The sequence below is a fragment of the Primulina eburnea genome, chromosome 18 (assembly GCF_022965805.1).
Source record: "Primulina eburnea isolate SZY01 chromosome 18, ASM2296580v1, whole genome shotgun sequence".
Classification (NCBI taxonomy): domain Eukaryota; kingdom Viridiplantae; phylum Streptophyta; class Magnoliopsida; order Lamiales; family Gesneriaceae; genus Primulina; species Primulina eburnea.
This window is the reverse complement of record NC_133118.1, coordinates 27,963,312-27,979,522: the sequence shown is the minus strand read 5'-3', so window position 1 is coordinate 27,979,522 and position 16,211 is coordinate 27,963,312. Positions and strand designations below refer to the sequence as shown.

General features: G+C 37.2%; 1 protein-coding gene across 1 annotated transcript; it reads left to right on the top strand.

The window, feature by feature from the left end:
* Positions 1–10,485: 10,485 nt before the first annotated feature.
* LOC140819302 (alpha-galactosidase-like) lies at positions 10,486–15,095 on the top strand. The gene is made up of 14 exons (XM_073179308.1): positions 10,486–11,185; positions 11,456–11,514; positions 11,610–11,666; positions 11,734–11,872; positions 11,959–12,034; positions 12,602–12,660; positions 13,127–13,192; positions 13,333–13,416; positions 13,587–13,651; positions 13,775–13,857; positions 13,951–14,041; positions 14,116–14,165; positions 14,631–14,771; positions 14,865–15,095. The coding sequence occupies exons 1-14, from the start codon at positions 10,986–10,988 to the stop codon at positions 14,946–14,948; spliced, it is 1,254 nt and encodes a 417-aa protein (XP_073035409.1). The 5' UTR covers positions 10,486–10,985; the 3' UTR covers positions 14,949–15,095.
* Positions 15,096–16,211: the final 1,116 nt, after the last annotated feature.

Sequence of the window (16,211 nt, the reverse complement as noted above, 5' to 3'; positions counted from 1 at the left end):
TGAACAACCTATTCGCATTATGGATCGAAAGGAGAAGATATTGAGAAATAAATCGATTCCTCTGGTACGGGTGCAATGGACACGACATGGTGTTGAAGAATCGACGTGGGAGTTGGAAAGCAAAATGCGAGATGCATATCCGCATTTATTTGATGCTAATCCATCTGTTCCATTGTATTCGATGTATTCTTATCCTTATTCTGATTTTAGTTTTGATATGTACTATAACTGGTGACATAAATATATGTTTACCAATGTTATGTATATAGAGATGTTTGAGATTTCGAGGACGAAATCTTTTAAGAGGGGAAGTGTAACGTACCGTACTTTTCATACTCAACATTTGCGGAAAAATTAAAAATTTTCTTGAATGTAAACATTCATACGGTCGTCACTCAACATTCTTAAAAATAGATCTCATAATCATTCGTCACCAATAAAAATTTGGCTAAAAGAAACTGTCTCAAAATATTTCGCATCCAGATATTTAAAAATCAGAGTATTTCTAAACTTCGCATAAAACGTAAACATTGCGGTCCTCGGGTCTAGCCTGCCACTCAGTCCAAGCCTGCCCCTTGGTCACCACCTCCTGTCTCCTCAACATAGTCACCTGCATCGATCAAGTCTAGTGAGTCTAAAAACTCAACACGTATAAACTGGAATAACGAGTACTACGTAATAAAATCGCATGCAACTTTAAAATAGGACATACATAACTTGAAACTTGAACTTGCATAATAAGCTTGAACATACATACGTACATAACTAGACGTGCCATCAACATAAACTTTCGTAAACATACTGCATACTTGAACATACATAACTTCATCATTTTTGCGTAGAGGATGTTTCAAAGCAAGTGACCCATATATAATAAACGCCTGATCAGACAAACCACAGTACTGGGCTGAGAGGGACGTATCCATTGCCACATACATGAGATCCCCGTTCATAGTTTAACGGGCTGGTTGGTCCCCGTTCATAATTTAACGCTTTCCAACCACGATCTAACCCGTTCATAATTTAACGGGGTGGAGAGGTCCTCGACCACGTTCACCGACTTCCAAACCCATTCATAATTTGGTCACAAGACATTTAGCATACCTCAAAAACTTAAAATATTTTCTTGCACGTCAACATACTTATTTGGCGTTGAGGGATTCGTTAGACTTCGATCGGGGCCGTTGCTGCACATACTGATCAAGAATTGACATGCTTAACTTGCATACTTAGACGTAGGTAATCATGCTCACTTAAAAGTTAATTCCATTCCTTAGGAAGTTATAAAATTCCCATGACTCGACTTTGTATATCATTGTACTAAACCATGACATCAAACATCAAAGCGTACTATAAAATTTTTCCAAAACATGAAGTACACGGACCCCGGGTCCGGGTAAGTGTATGGGTCCGTGTGTGTGCGCAAAGACTGTACCAACAAAAGGAAAGTACACGGACCCCGTGCATGGGTCCGTGTAGTCTCGGTAAAAATGCTCCAAGGAGAAAATGAAGGCACGGACCCCGTGCCAAGGTCCGTGTCTGGGTCCGTGTACCTGCGGGCAGTGCAAACTCACGAAATTTCAATACATGCAATACTTATCAATCTAGACTCAATTGTATGGACCATGAATCGACACCTCGAGACCCATCCTAGCATGCCATAACATCAAACCAAAATCGTACAAACACCCAAAGCAGCGATGTTCACCCTACGACACATACAATTCAAAAAGACGTGGCAATTGACACCGAAACGTTTCCTACGACTTTAATGTGGTCGAGTGCCTATAGACACTAAACGGCCTATCAAATAACAACCCAACATCATGCTAAGCATACCTAGGCGCAGCAACGATCACCCGTCGATCCCCAACGAAGCCTGCAACCATTAAAATCTCAAGAACACATCAATACATAATTTTCTGAAAACGCAGTTTGAGCAGTCCCACGAAAAACGCCATAACTCACTCAATTTTCATCCAAAAATCTCGAATTTTATATCAAATCGAAGGCATCGAAAAGTTCTACAATTTTTTAGTTGGAAGTTTTCTCAAAATCCCGACGACAAAATCGCAGTTTTCAACAGAACAGTAAGTTACGAGTTTTCAGATCTAAAAAGTATTTCAAAACGCACTCAAATCATTTTCCGCTCAAACGACGAATGTCACACATGAATTTTTACGCATAAAAATAACACAACACATAATATGACAAGATCGATGCAGAAAGAACAGAATATACGTGCCTTATGATATCAAACGTTACCGAAACGGCGTCACCGAAGCGGAGATGGAAGCGAGGTTGATCCGGGACAATTGTGACACTAAAATCTTGAGATGAAATTAAAGAAAAGTTGCTGGAAAATTTTGGAGAAGGGGGCGGCTGCTTCTTTCCCTAAGAACCCTAAGATTCTCCTCTCAAAATGAAATTTTGAATTGTAATGTGTGTGGGTGTTTACGTGAATGTGTGTGTGTTAGTGGTGTGTGTGCGTGTGTTTGGGTTTACAAATAGGGTAATTAGAGCTAATTAGGTTAATTAAATAAATAATAACCAATCACAAGATAATTAAAATGCTAATACCCCAAAGTAAAATAATGCACACAAGTGCTACATCTTTAAAAGTCTTAAAAATCATAAAATCATATAAATCAATAAATTAGGCTTTTAAAATACTAAGCTCTCAATAAATCATTTATAATGCCCCTAACTTAATTTAAAATTAAATACCACATTTTAAAATTGTCAAAATCGTCGCCGGTCTCTTTTACTCGATCCCGCCTCGGATAATCGCCTGAACATAAAACTCAAGAAAAACGTTTAAACGTGAATCAATTTAACATATTATAATTTAAAATAATGTAAATTCATAAATCATGAATTAAAACCCAATTTAATGAAATAAACATGCATTAAAACCATTTAGAAAAATACATAAGAAATTTAACAACTTGCACGCACGTGGTTCATGTGGACCTCAAATTTCGGGACGTCACAGGAAGAAATGTAAGGACCGTGTATCGTATTATCGTAAATCCTGTGGTGATTATCGATAATTAATGAAATTGTCATGTGATTATGTATTTGATATAGATTATGACAATGAAATTGAGAAAATGAATATTGAATATGAATTGACGTTGTAAGAGCTCGATTGGAGAGGCCGGACGCCAATTTAGTACAAACTTAAAATTTGTACAGAACATGTGGCGCCCGGGCAGTAGAAAATGACCGCCCGAGCGCCAAGGTAGAAAATCTAAGTGTTCGGGCAGAACACCCCGTGCCCGAGCGGTAGCTTTCGACCGCTCGAGCGCGGCACAAATGTTTCTCGGGGGCAGAATGTCTCGCGCTCGGGCGCGAGAATTCTACCGCCCGAGCGCGAGAACGGTGGTGATAAGAACGAGGCTTTTGCTTTATTCTTTCTTCATTTCTTCACCGTAGCTTCGAGAAAATTTCGATTTTCTTCGTCCGATTCGACTTCGAGACGCTGTCTAAACGCGAAACAAATTATATATTTGTGATCGTCGCGTCGAGGGCTTCTGACTGAGGTAATTTTCTTCCGGTTCCAGCAGCTCTAAATATCAAAGTGCTGGAATAGCATGTATTTGAAGTTGAATTTCCTGTATGTAGTAGAATAACCGACGAGAAACTTATATTCGAAGTCGGAATTGAATTATGATATGATTATGATTTGATATGAATTTTTGAAGTTTCAAATAATATTTGAGACTCATCTTAATGATTTTGAAGTATGTTATTGATTAGAATGAATATGTTATTGATGTAGATAGAGTTTCTATACTGAAATCTTAAAGCTACATCAACTGGAAACGAAGAATTGAGGTATGTTGCGACCGGGTAACATACGACAGGTATCTGTATTATATGATATATGATTGGATTGATTGGATTGGAATATGTGTCTATATGCCTATTTGTTGATTTGATGTGGCATACATGACATTGAGATTGAGATATCGATGTATAAAATAAATGTTTTGTTAACACACATCATTTTATGCATACATCGATACATGACATGCACGTTGAGCTATGATCCTTGGATACCTTGATATGATTGGATTGGATTCCGGGGTTTGTGAACACAATCGCTATGCCGGTATTATATGACCCGTAAAGCATAGACAATTGTGGCCCCATATGATTGGATATGAGATGTGTGTTTTGATGGCGCGTTGCCGACGCTATCATACGTGTATTCCCATATCGGCCGGTGTGTCAGCTCGAGCATTGATTTGATTTGATAGCGATTCGATTGATTCTGACATGTGCTCAGTGGATGGTCATTTGACCTGATACCTCCACGACATACATGAATTGCATATCATATGTCATTGTTTAGATATCTGTGGTATATATGATTGGTTGTTCCATACGGAGCTTTGCTCACCCTCAAGGGGGGCTGTTGTTGTCTTTGTGTGTGGATAATGGCAGGTACTCCAGGATATCAGGAGACCGGAGAGGGTACTTCTGGTGAGAGCCACAGCTTGGGCTGAGGTTTATGTTTATGTCTTGTTCCCAGTATATATGTATATGTATCTATATATCGGGGCATGTCCCGAGGATATGAGATGTTTGTATATGATTGGTTGTGATTACGTGTGGGCATGATTATGACGTGAGATGAGATACTATTTTTAGTATTAAAATAAAAATGACTTGGGCTCATTGTAACGAAAATTTAAACTCGTTTTCCGCTGTGATTAATTAACCCTAATCAGATTGCATTGTAATAACGATTAGGAGCTAAGGACCCCACATACTATGTTATCGATTGAACCAGCTGCCATAATCAATTATCTTGTTGTTCTCGTACAAGGAAAGGTTGAGTAAGGCGGTAATGGCATTTTCCTGGATTCTGGAGTCCTGAGACCCTAGCAACGTCACCAGAAATTGATATTTTAAAAAATTAATTACAAAAACTAATATAAAAATAAAATAATTGTTTAGTTTTTCACTTAAATATATTAATAATTACAATAAATTGAACATAAAAATACCATGTAAGCTTTAAACTTGAGATGATAAGTTTTTAAGTTAGTTTATTATTATTATTTTTTAATTATGATAAATAACAAGAGAAGTGCATCTAATTTTAACCGATTTAGATCATCTGCTGTAGTTGAAATACATCACCTGATGTTGTGCACTTTTTATACGAGATCATCTGTAGTAGCCCCGAATCCCAAATTGGGTAATTAACGGAGTAAGGGTGATTAAGAAGGTTAATGTGTAATTTTGACCCGAGTCAATGACCGGACGGACCGAAGATGGTTCGGAAGCACCCGAAGAGTTCGGAAGGTCAGAGGTGGGGTTCGGTGGATCCGATCATGAGGTGTCAAGAGCAGCTGGAACGTGCATGTTCGTGAACGGTCCGAAGTGGTATGATCGGAGGAGCCGATCATGAGCTGTCAAAAGAGGCCAGTGGGACACGTAAGAGTTCGGGACGTTCCGAAGAGGGTCGGAACGATCAACATGGCCCTAATAAATAGTGGTTCGGATTTCCTCCTCATTTTGGACTCGCCAATTCAGAGAGTTCCGTAGCATTTCAAGTCGTCATCTGACAGGTTCTAGTCTTTCGCGAGATTTGGGCACTAGCGGGGAGCTGCTGGTCTTGTAGCAGAGCTGTGCTCTAGTTGGGAGCTAGCGGCATCAGCGGGCTAGCGACGGACGAAGGTTTGGAATTTTATCAGTATTTATCTCAGGATTATCTAGTTAAGTCTGGTAGATAAGTTTAGTGATGGTTTTCACTTGATGATTAGGCTTGGTTTAGACCTGTTGTCTGGTGGTTCCAGTGGATTAGGATTACTGTGATAGAGGTACGAAAGTACTATCCGAGATATCCTGGTTGAGTATACATTCTTATATGTGTTGCATGATTATGTGGTGCATTGATATATGTCATATGACGCATGCTATTATGTCACGTTTATTACTGCACGTTGCATTTCATGTTGAGCCGTATCTTCTTCGAGATAGCCTTTACTGTTGAGCTGTATCTCTTTCGAGATAAGCTATATCTTGGGGCCGCTCAGCCCTGTCTTGTGGACGCATGGACACCGAGAGTACACAGTGGCCGACGGGTCGGGAGGGCTTCGGTGGTCCGGGACATTTTAGGTCCACGTCTGTCTTGTAGTGGATGCAGTGACCCAGAGGTTGGACCGCGCGGCACTATCCACTTGGCGCCTCTAGACTGAGCATTGTTGAGATCCTTTTGTGATTCCTGTTTCTTGACTACCCCGGTATCATGATCATAGCATGTGCATTTCATATAGGTCTGTATACTCATACTTTTGTACTGGGCGTTCTTATCGCTCACGTCCTCGGTTTGTTTATTCGTGGACACCCCATTCCCACGGGGCAGGCCTCAGGTTGGACAGCTCAGGAGGAGCAGGAGGAGGACGTTGAGTAGCTGGTTGGGTTAGTTTTCGGTATTGTTCTATTCGATATGGTTGTACTTGTATTTTTTAGTTGAGTTATTATAGACTTCGATTGGATTGTATATTTATAGTTTGTTGACTATTTCCGCTGTTATCTCTGATTACTGTTATTAAGTAAAGTGCATGCTTAAGTTCTTGCTTAGTAGGTGATCCTGGAACGGGTCACTACATTTATGGTATCAGAGCATGCGTACGATTTTGGGATATAGATTCTGTTTTGGGATTTCCGTTGACCAATTTACTAGTTTCCCTATTCTATGTTGTAGCAATGGCTGACCACTTTGGTGATGAGAGTAGTCAGGGAAGTGTAGGTCGTTGGGGTGACCAGGACGATCTGTTAAGCGTCATAAGTTACCGCATGTTTCTCTAGATGTCATTCTTTCCGTTTCTACTCCGATGGGTCATTCGGTTTTAGCCAAGCGTCTAGTGATGGGTTGTCCCTTAGATTTGGAGGGTAATGATGTTGTTATTTTCGTTTTGTTCATTCTCTAAGCTTGATTTCGAGGACGAAATCGTTTTTAAGGGGGGGAGAATGTAGTAGCCCGAATCCCAAATTGGGTAATTAACGGAGTAATGGTGATTAAGAAGGTTTAATGTGTAATTTTGACCGAGTCATGACCGGACGGACCGAAGATGGTTCGGAAGCACCGAAGAGTTCGGAAGGTCCGAGGTGGGTTCGGTGGATCCGATCATGAGGTGTCAAGAGCAGCTGGACACGTGCATGTTCGGACGGTCCGAAGTGTATGATCGGAGGATCCGATCATGAGCTGTCAAGAGCCAGTGGACACGTAAGAGTTCGGACGTTCCGAAGAGGGTTCGGACGATCCGAACATGGCCTATAAATAGTGGTCGGATTTCCTCATTTTGACTCGCCAATTCAGAGAGTTCCGTAGCATTTCAGTCGCATCTGACAGGTTCTAGTCTTGTTCCGAGATTTGGGCACTAGCGGGGAGCTGCTGGTCTTGTAGCAGAGCTGTGCTCTAGTTGGGAGCTAGCGGCATCAGCGGGCTAGCGACGGACGAAGGTTTGTTTATTCGTGGACACCCCATTCCCACGGGGCAGGCCTCAGGTTGGACAGCTCAGGAGGAGCAGGAGGAGGACGTTGAGTAGCTGGTTGGGTTAGTTTTCGGTATTGTTCTATTCGTCATCAGTTGATCATCTGATTGACCTCACGCAGTATCAGATAAATTTAAAAAATTGTTAGACGAAACGAGATAATCAGTTGATTATTTCATGTGCTGCGTTTTTCAGCCACAGCTAATATCTAAATCCAATTTTAACCTCTATATATTTTAAAAATTAAAGTCCGACTTGGAACTGAAATCGAAACTGTCCATTTGGATTTTGATCATGTCAATACAGTTGAAGGATAGGTAAATCCCGACCATTCAAACCGTCATATTCCAACCCTGGATCGAATCGACAGCATGTGAACCAAGCTTGGGTCTAGGCATGAATAATAATCACGAAAAGCAATGAATTATGATTGCATCGATCGAACCTATGGCTCGGACAACATAAAAATTGTATGAAAGTGTGTTAAATCAATTATATGCTAAGTAAAGAACATAGATTTTTTTTTTTTTCTGAGAAGAAAGCAAATGAACATTTTTTCTTTTTCCAAAAACTCAATATTTTATACTATATTTGAAGTATTTTTCTTCTTATAATTGCTCGATTTTTTTATTCCTAACTCCTATGATATTCAACATATATGTCAACTTTTATAAAAACTTGAGAGAACTATATGATCTAATGATATCGGAACAGAAAGATAAACATTGCCGACGTAATATAGACCAACCATTTTCGCACGACCAAAAAATGCATGCTTTTTGGTAAATTTTGCGGCGAATTTAGCACTTTTACCTTGAAAATAGTAATACTTGGGAAGGTGTAGGTGGCCACGTAGAAGCTGATTGCAGCACGAAAGCATTAATAGAGCGAAAGGTCCCAAGGCGTGAATCGAAAGAAGAAGGCTGATTTTGGTTACGTTGCGTAGCTGCTGCGGTGACCAAATGGAGGAAGAAAACAAACTAGCAGTTCATGGACGTGGAAAAGATATCACATTTTCCAATGGAACGAGGGCACAAATTTATGTGAGACAGTTTCACGGATCGTATTTTATGAGACGGGTCTGTTATTTGGGTCACTCATAAAAAAATATTACTTTTTATGTTAAGAGTATTATTTTTTTATTGTGAATGTTGATATGGTTGACCCGTCTTACAGATAAAGACTCATGAGATCGGCTCACAAGAGAGCTACTTTGGAATGAGAATAACATAAATCGATCATCGAACATAGTTACATTGTTAAATACATGTCATAAGATTTTTTAAACTAAATAAATATAGAAATTTAACAATGATATTGGTAATTTAAATACACGATTTTGATGAGAATAACATAAATCGATCATTGAACATAGTAATATGATTATAAACTATTCAATGAAAGATTAAAAAAAAACTAAAATATTAAACAACAGTATAATACATACAAGACTACAAGACAATTAGTCCAAAAAATGACTAATATTTATGCTCTGAACTCAATTTTTTTTTAAACTTGTACTTTTATTAATCAAGGTAACAACAAAATTATGAATGGTTTCTTGGTTCAGGCCATCTCTAACCCATCAACTCTAAATTCTACATTAAAAAAAATATTCTCGGAATATTCTCTATTATTTTATTAACAACAAATAATTTATTTCACAAAATATTTATAAACACAATAATTAAAATATCACTAATATCTAAAATCATTTCTATATTAAAATTCATTATATATATTAATGAATTAAATATATTAATTAATGAATCACAAATTATTTATTAACATAATACTATTATCTTTATTAATTATGTATTAAATTAAAATATCCAAGTTTTTTAAAATCACTTTGTTAAAATTTATTGTTTGAAATAATACATTTTTATAATTAAATTATATTATAAAACTAATTATATAATATTTAGAGTTTAAGTAAAATTACAATAAAAAACAATTACAAAAATAAAAAAGAAAAAGAAAAAAAACAACGCTATTGCTACAGTGTTGCACTAAATTTGGTGCAACACTGTAGCAAATCTCTATTTTGGTGTCAAACATAACGCTGGTTAGAGCAATTAACTTTACACCATTTTGGTGAGGTTGGAGTTGCTCTCAGTGACACCAAAGGTCAAGATATGGGACATGCCCACATCTTATGGCTATGGCTGCACTACTCCCGATGTAACATAGTTTTCCTCGACAAATTTAAATTGACGAGGTAAATTCGATCCTAGCAGATGGGTATAATATCTCATGTGTAGTCATATAAGACTGATCAACATTGATCGAACAAAGGTGACCACTGTTGATCGGATCAGTCTCATGCGATAATGTTAGAACAATTTTCATAATTATAATTATTTAATTTGTCGATAACGAACAATGTGTACCGTTACGAAAATCACGGGGAACGACTTGCTCGGTCAGGTTGCAGGGGTCGCGAGGGCCGAACCACCTCATGGGGGCTCCCAAAAGCTCTTCAGAAACCACACAATCATTCGTAAGGAGCAACGCAACACATTGTTTCATGATTGGTTTTCATGAAAGGGTGCAATGTTTGATAAAGAGTCGCGTCTGTTGTGAATCGAATTTTCGTTTCTATATATATATATATATGATATAATTAGATCAAGAAATAGTATTGTTTTTGTTGGATTCTGATTTGATTTAATCATCTACAAATACAGAATATCTTCACTGGATCAGATTTTTCATAGTGAGAGAGAAAATATTTCTTAAAAGAAAAAACGTTATAAACGTGCCTTCAAGTTCATTAACAAATTATTCGAAATATTTGATCAACAGACGACAAACGTGTCATCAATTCTACCATCGAGTAGATAGTACTCGGAGGCAGGATCGCATTCACCAGGTTGACAGATGATGGGGCTAAGTGCAGTGGGCGTTCCCAATAGAAACCCCATCGCACATGCCTCTCATACAAATAGTAAAGAGTTTTCATGATTTCTTGGCTTGTGCTTGTTGGTACGTGCGCAAAACACGCACACATGCATTCCACCGATGGATCATTAATTACTCACACCTCAGCTATCCCAACCTCCATCTTCTGATATACCCGAATGATCGATCCATCCCTACGCAATACCATGACTCTTATACATCAATGCTTTCCCACGTTCCTTCTGATCTAAAGTCAAGAAATTAGCGTCGGGTTCAATGGTGTTCAAGCTCAATTTGGATACTACGAAGTGTAAACAGCTATCATTTCATAAAATATATATGTATATATATATATATATATATATATATATATATATATACATATATTTGTCTGCTAGTATTGGAAGTATGCTAGTGTATTGTAGCAAGAAATTTGCGTTCTTTTCGACGTCGTACTCGTGATCCAGCTCGAGCAAGAAACCTCATCAATTTTTCGGCTTGGTGTATTCTGTGTCAGTTATAAATCATTGTGACACTTTTGTCTTTCTCTCTGTACCGATTGGAGACATGGGTGGGAGATTTGCTGATGATCATGGTTCGCTGTATTCGATGAAAGGACGAGGATTGCTTTTGATTGTTGCATTATGGTGCATTGGGACGGTGTCATCGGCTCGAGAGATGAGGCACGTGATCAAGCCACATCGGGAGGAGGGAGAGGTTCGACAGAAGCTTTTGGAAAATGGGCTTGGACTAACTCCTCAGATGGGGTAAGATTCATTCATCCCCTTCCAATTCAGTGGAGAAAAGGGCTAGTTTGAAATCTGACCCTTCAAACAAAAAAGTTTTAAAATTCAAGAACAGAGAGCCAATCTCCAAATTTTACGGAGTTTGCGCTTGTCGGCCTGTCAAGCTTAGGAAACATCAAGGCAGCAGACATATTTGAGAATTAAAATCTGATATTTTCTATATAATATAAGATATGTATAGCCATTGAATATAATGAGATTTTGGTTCTGTACATCATCTTCATCCATCAGATGGAACAGCTGGAACCATTTCCAGTGCAACATTGAGGAGAAACTGATCAGAGAAACAGGTGACGTACACCATTTCTTGAATCTCAATCAACAACGGATCATAAAAATGTTGTTGTCTTAAAAACAATCACAAGTTACATGTTTCTTCCGACAGCCGACGCGATCGTGTCAACTGGGCTTGCTGCACTTGGATACAAATACATAAACCTTGGTACGACAATCTTCGATTACCCATCGATACGTTACTTATTTTACCACGAGTTTCTTGGTGATTTTAGATGATTGCTGGGCCGAACAGAACAGAGATTCTCAGGGGAATTTGGTCCCAAAGGCCTCCACCTTCCCCTCTGGAATCAAAGGATTGGCTGATTATGTTCACGGCAAAGGATTAATGCTGGGAGTTTACTCCGACGCGGGGTAAATTTTGTTTCCGACACCGATAATTTACATCAAGAATCATATCGCATGGACTCTTTTGACAGCAACATTTACATAATTTGCAGGATTCAGACATGCAGTAAACAAATGCCAGGGTCCCTAGGACATGAAGAACAAGATGCAAAAACTTTTGCTTCATGGGTACCAATTAAATTACTATTATATATAAAATGATATACATATTATTTCTTTTATTGGTTTCTCTTAGTTTCTAAACTATATTTTAAAGGAGATTATATTTGATTAAAAAAATTTGTTGCCTCTTTCACTTCATTGTATAATATCTTCTAATGATTTTTCATAAGATTTTATGTAAACTGTGAAAATTATGGAAAAAACAAAATAAATATTCCATTTTTTCCCTTATTTAACAAGGGTTTAAGTATCATGAAAAAACTTGTTGGTTATTTATGTTTCAATATTAATTTACTCTACAGAAGATGTATTAAATGTCTCTGTATTAAGCATTAAGATTTTATCAAGTGATATGTGATTGGTTTAGTAATCTTTATAAATCAAAACGATATTCGAGTCAAATTTTATTATAAAAGATAAAGATTGAACGAAATTAACGAAAAGCGGAATGTAAATAATACGTCTCGTATATTTATTTGCATGTATGTTATATGTTTGAGAAGTTGCATGATATGAAGAAAGAATCAAGCCAGCTGATCATGTAATGCATCAGTTTATTTTCAAACTAAACAGGGAGTAGATTACTTGAAGTATGACAATTGTAACAATGATGGAACCAGCCCTAAGCAAAGGTACAATTTCTACTTGCTAAATTGAATATTATCTAAAAGTTCCGCTAGAGATGTAAACGAACCAAGCTGCTCGCGAGCTACTCAAATCTCGGCTCGGTATAAAGCTCTTTCGAAATCGTTCTTCAATCTTAAGATTTGACTGTTTATTGCTTTAACGAATAGAAATATTAATACTAGCCTGCTGAACGAGCTCGAAAACGAACCGAGCTCGATCAATTCGCGAGCTTAGTGATTTCAGAATGAGCTGAGCTCGATTCAAGCTCTAAAACGAGCTGAGCTCGGTAATCGTGTTAAAAGCTTGAATCGAGCCCGAGCTCGTCTATATACCTTGAACGAGCTCGAGCCCTGATAGGTCTCGGCTCGTTTACATGCCTATTTTCCAACTCTATGTTAATTTAATTTAAACTTAACTAAAAAAATGAATTTTATATGTTTCTGAGAGAGATAATTTGGGTTGGTGAAATAGATACCCTGTCATGGCAAAGGCTTTACTAAACTCTGGGAGGTCCATCTTCTTCTCCCTTTGTGAATGGTGAGTAATCTTGGTTATTATGATTCAAAATTTTTTAGTGCAAAGTTTACCGACAGGCAAAATTTGGGATTTCAATTCCTAATAATTGCTCATAATTTTCATGGGCCAGAACTCACGTGCTATGTATCTTCAAACTGTAGGGGACAAGAAGATCCTGCCACTTGGGCCAAATCTGTCGGGAACAGTTGGAGGACAACCGGAGACATTCAGGACAACTGGGACAGGTGAAATTAACAAATTTGGACTCTTTTCCATTATCCTCTTTACTCCATTTTAATGGTTAGTTTCATCATCTTTTATTATGCATAATTACTGTTCAAATAGAACTAGACCTGAGTTAGAGCAGAAGCTGCATCTACCAGATGAACTAATGCAACTTTTGTTTTATTTACAGCATGACTTCTCGGGCGGATATCAACGACCAATGGGCATCGTACGCTGGACCGGGCGGATGGAATGGTAACGTTGCAATCGACCCCTAAGTCTTGTCACATGACATCCGATACTAAGAAACTAATACGACATTTGTTTCCATATGTTGACAGACATTTTTTTTTCCGGTCTGATGCATGATTTTTGCAGATCCGGACATGTTGGAAGTTGGAAACGGCGGCATGACGACCGAAGAATATCGATCGCATTTCAGTATATGGGCGCTAATCAAAGTAAGTGACAACACTAGCTACCTAGTCCACAAAACAAGGATAAGTTATACTAAAATTGGCATTAATGATCTTGATATATCTTTATGGCATTAGGCGCCTCTTTTGATCGGCTGCGATGTTCGATCAATGAACGATGTAACTCGTGCACTGCTAGGCAATGAAGAGGTCATCGCAGTAAACCAGGGTGAGTGTCTGTTGCTTTTGCTTTGTCTGAGAAATCAAACATCAATTTTGACAATTATTTGGCACATCTGCCAGATAAACTTGGTGTTCAAGGGAAGAAGATCAAGAAAGACGGAGACCTAGAGGTTAGAACATGTCACACCCCATCCCCTATGGGTTAACACTTAACAGAGTGAACTACTCAATCAACTTTTATTGATCATATATCTTTGCAAAGACAAACAAAAAGGACACTTTTTTTGGGCGATTCAATAAGCGATTGACATCTGTCCTTTTTGCAAAGACAGCTTGACTCCATCGCAAAAACTTAGGCAAGTTGTAACAACCCGATTCAATAAGGCTTATATCTTTGAAATGAGGCCCCGGCTTGTCCTCATTTCATTCTCAACAGGGAAATAAGTGTACTGAACAATCAGACAAGTTGCTCCCTCGCTTCGCAGCGGCGACATCTGTCTTTTAAGTTCAACTAAGTCATTTCCTAAGACGGCCCCCTCTTATTCTACTACCATGATTTGAATGATCTAGCTTATAAGTAAAAATAGCTTCTCAAAAGGGTTCAAATTAACAAATTGATTCGATTATGAATGCAGGTATGGGGAGGAGCTCTGAGTGGGAATAGAGTGGCAGTTGTTCTGTGGAACAGAGGATCCTCCGAAGCCACCATCGCCGCTTACTGGTCAGACATAGGACTCGACCCAACAACTGAGGTTGATGCAAGAGATTTATGGGATGTAAGAATCAAACATCATTTCCATTATTCTTTCTTTTTTTTTTTCAGAAATAAAAAGAAAAATAAGAGTTAACCATGTTTTTTGCCTGTGCAGCATTCAACAAGATCAGCCAAAGGAAAAATCTCGGCTAGCGTAGCTTCCCACGACTGTAAAATGTACGTTTTGTCTCCAAAATGAAATAGGGAGGAGTATTGCTGTATTGGGTTTAAATTGCAAATATAGCCTATGCCCCTTTGAATCATTCAGATCGAATGTAATAATCATTAATAATTAATAACCACGCCTAGAGTTGCTCTCTTTTCTTCCATAATAATGGTCATGGTTCGGTTTTTCTTACTAATATTTTTCGGATAAATTTGTTGTACATGATTTTCAATGCGATTTATCTGATTAATAATCAAGAGTGAGTCTCATGTGAGACCGTTTTATGGATTTTAATTTGTGAGACGGGTCAACCCTACCGATATTCACAATAAAAAGTAATACACTTAACATAAAAATTAATACTTTTTCATGGATGACTCAGATAAGAGTTCCGTCTCACAAATACGGCCCGTGAGATCGTCTCACACAATTTTTTGTCGATAATAAAATCCTTAATTAGTTATATAACATCAATCCAATCATTCGATTAAAATTACAATATTACCATTTATATTTTTTTATATTAATTAATTATTGAAAATGATAAAATTATAATTAATCTTTTCTTTAAGCGGCATTCGAATTGTTTGTGTAACTAATTATTATTTTTTAATCTTTGTAAAAAAAGGGACAAATCTATATATTTAAAGGGATGCTAATATATTATACATCCAAAATTAAGAATAAAATAAAATAAAAAAATATAGATAAATTTTATTAATTATTTTATCGATGTAGACCAATATAATGCTATGTTTTGTGTCACGTAGTCAACAAAAATTGAAGGACAAAAATGTATGACTTTTTTGTGTGTCTGAATTTAGAAGCCGCATATTTTGAAAATAAATAAATAAATGCTTTTTTTTATGAAGGGAAAAAAAATTGAAGTTTAACTACGTTTCTATTTTTTAAAATAGCTTAGAAAATCAGAGTGAAGAATTCGTGAAATATATAGTAGATGAAAATGTATCCTACTATATCCAAATATAATAACGATTTTATTTTTAAAAAACATACTTAAAAATTTATTCTGAATAAGTTTCAAATTAATTGGTTCTACATTTGTTTTTCGATATTTGGGAATAAACTCACTTTTTACTTTTTCAAAAACTTAAATTGGAAAAAATATTTCCAAAAAAAAAAATGGAAAAAAAAATGGTGAACCTGAAATTAGATGTTATATGTCAACTCTTACGTTACATAGTTGAACAGTAAAGTCGGATAGCTAAAAGATGGGAATAATGCAAGAAAATGTTATTGGTCAACTCTTGCCTAATCAGCATTAAATTTCAATAT

What these genes read in the sequence shown, in the direction of transcription:
- LOC140819302 (XM_073179308.1), top strand. Translation starts at nt 10,986, where the DNA reads ATGGGTGGGAGATTTGCTGATGATCATGGTTCGCTGTATTCGATGAAA. An exon ending in CAAAAACTTTTGCTTCATGG is followed by an intron (nt 12,035 to 12,601) that starts GTACCAATTAAA and finishes CAAACTAAACAG; the next exon opens with GGAGTAGATTACTTGAAGTA. An exon ending in GGTCATCGCAGTAAACCAGG is followed by an intron (nt 14,042 to 14,115) that starts GTGAGTGTCTGT and finishes CACATCTGCCAG; the next exon opens with ATAAACTTGGTGTTCAAGGG.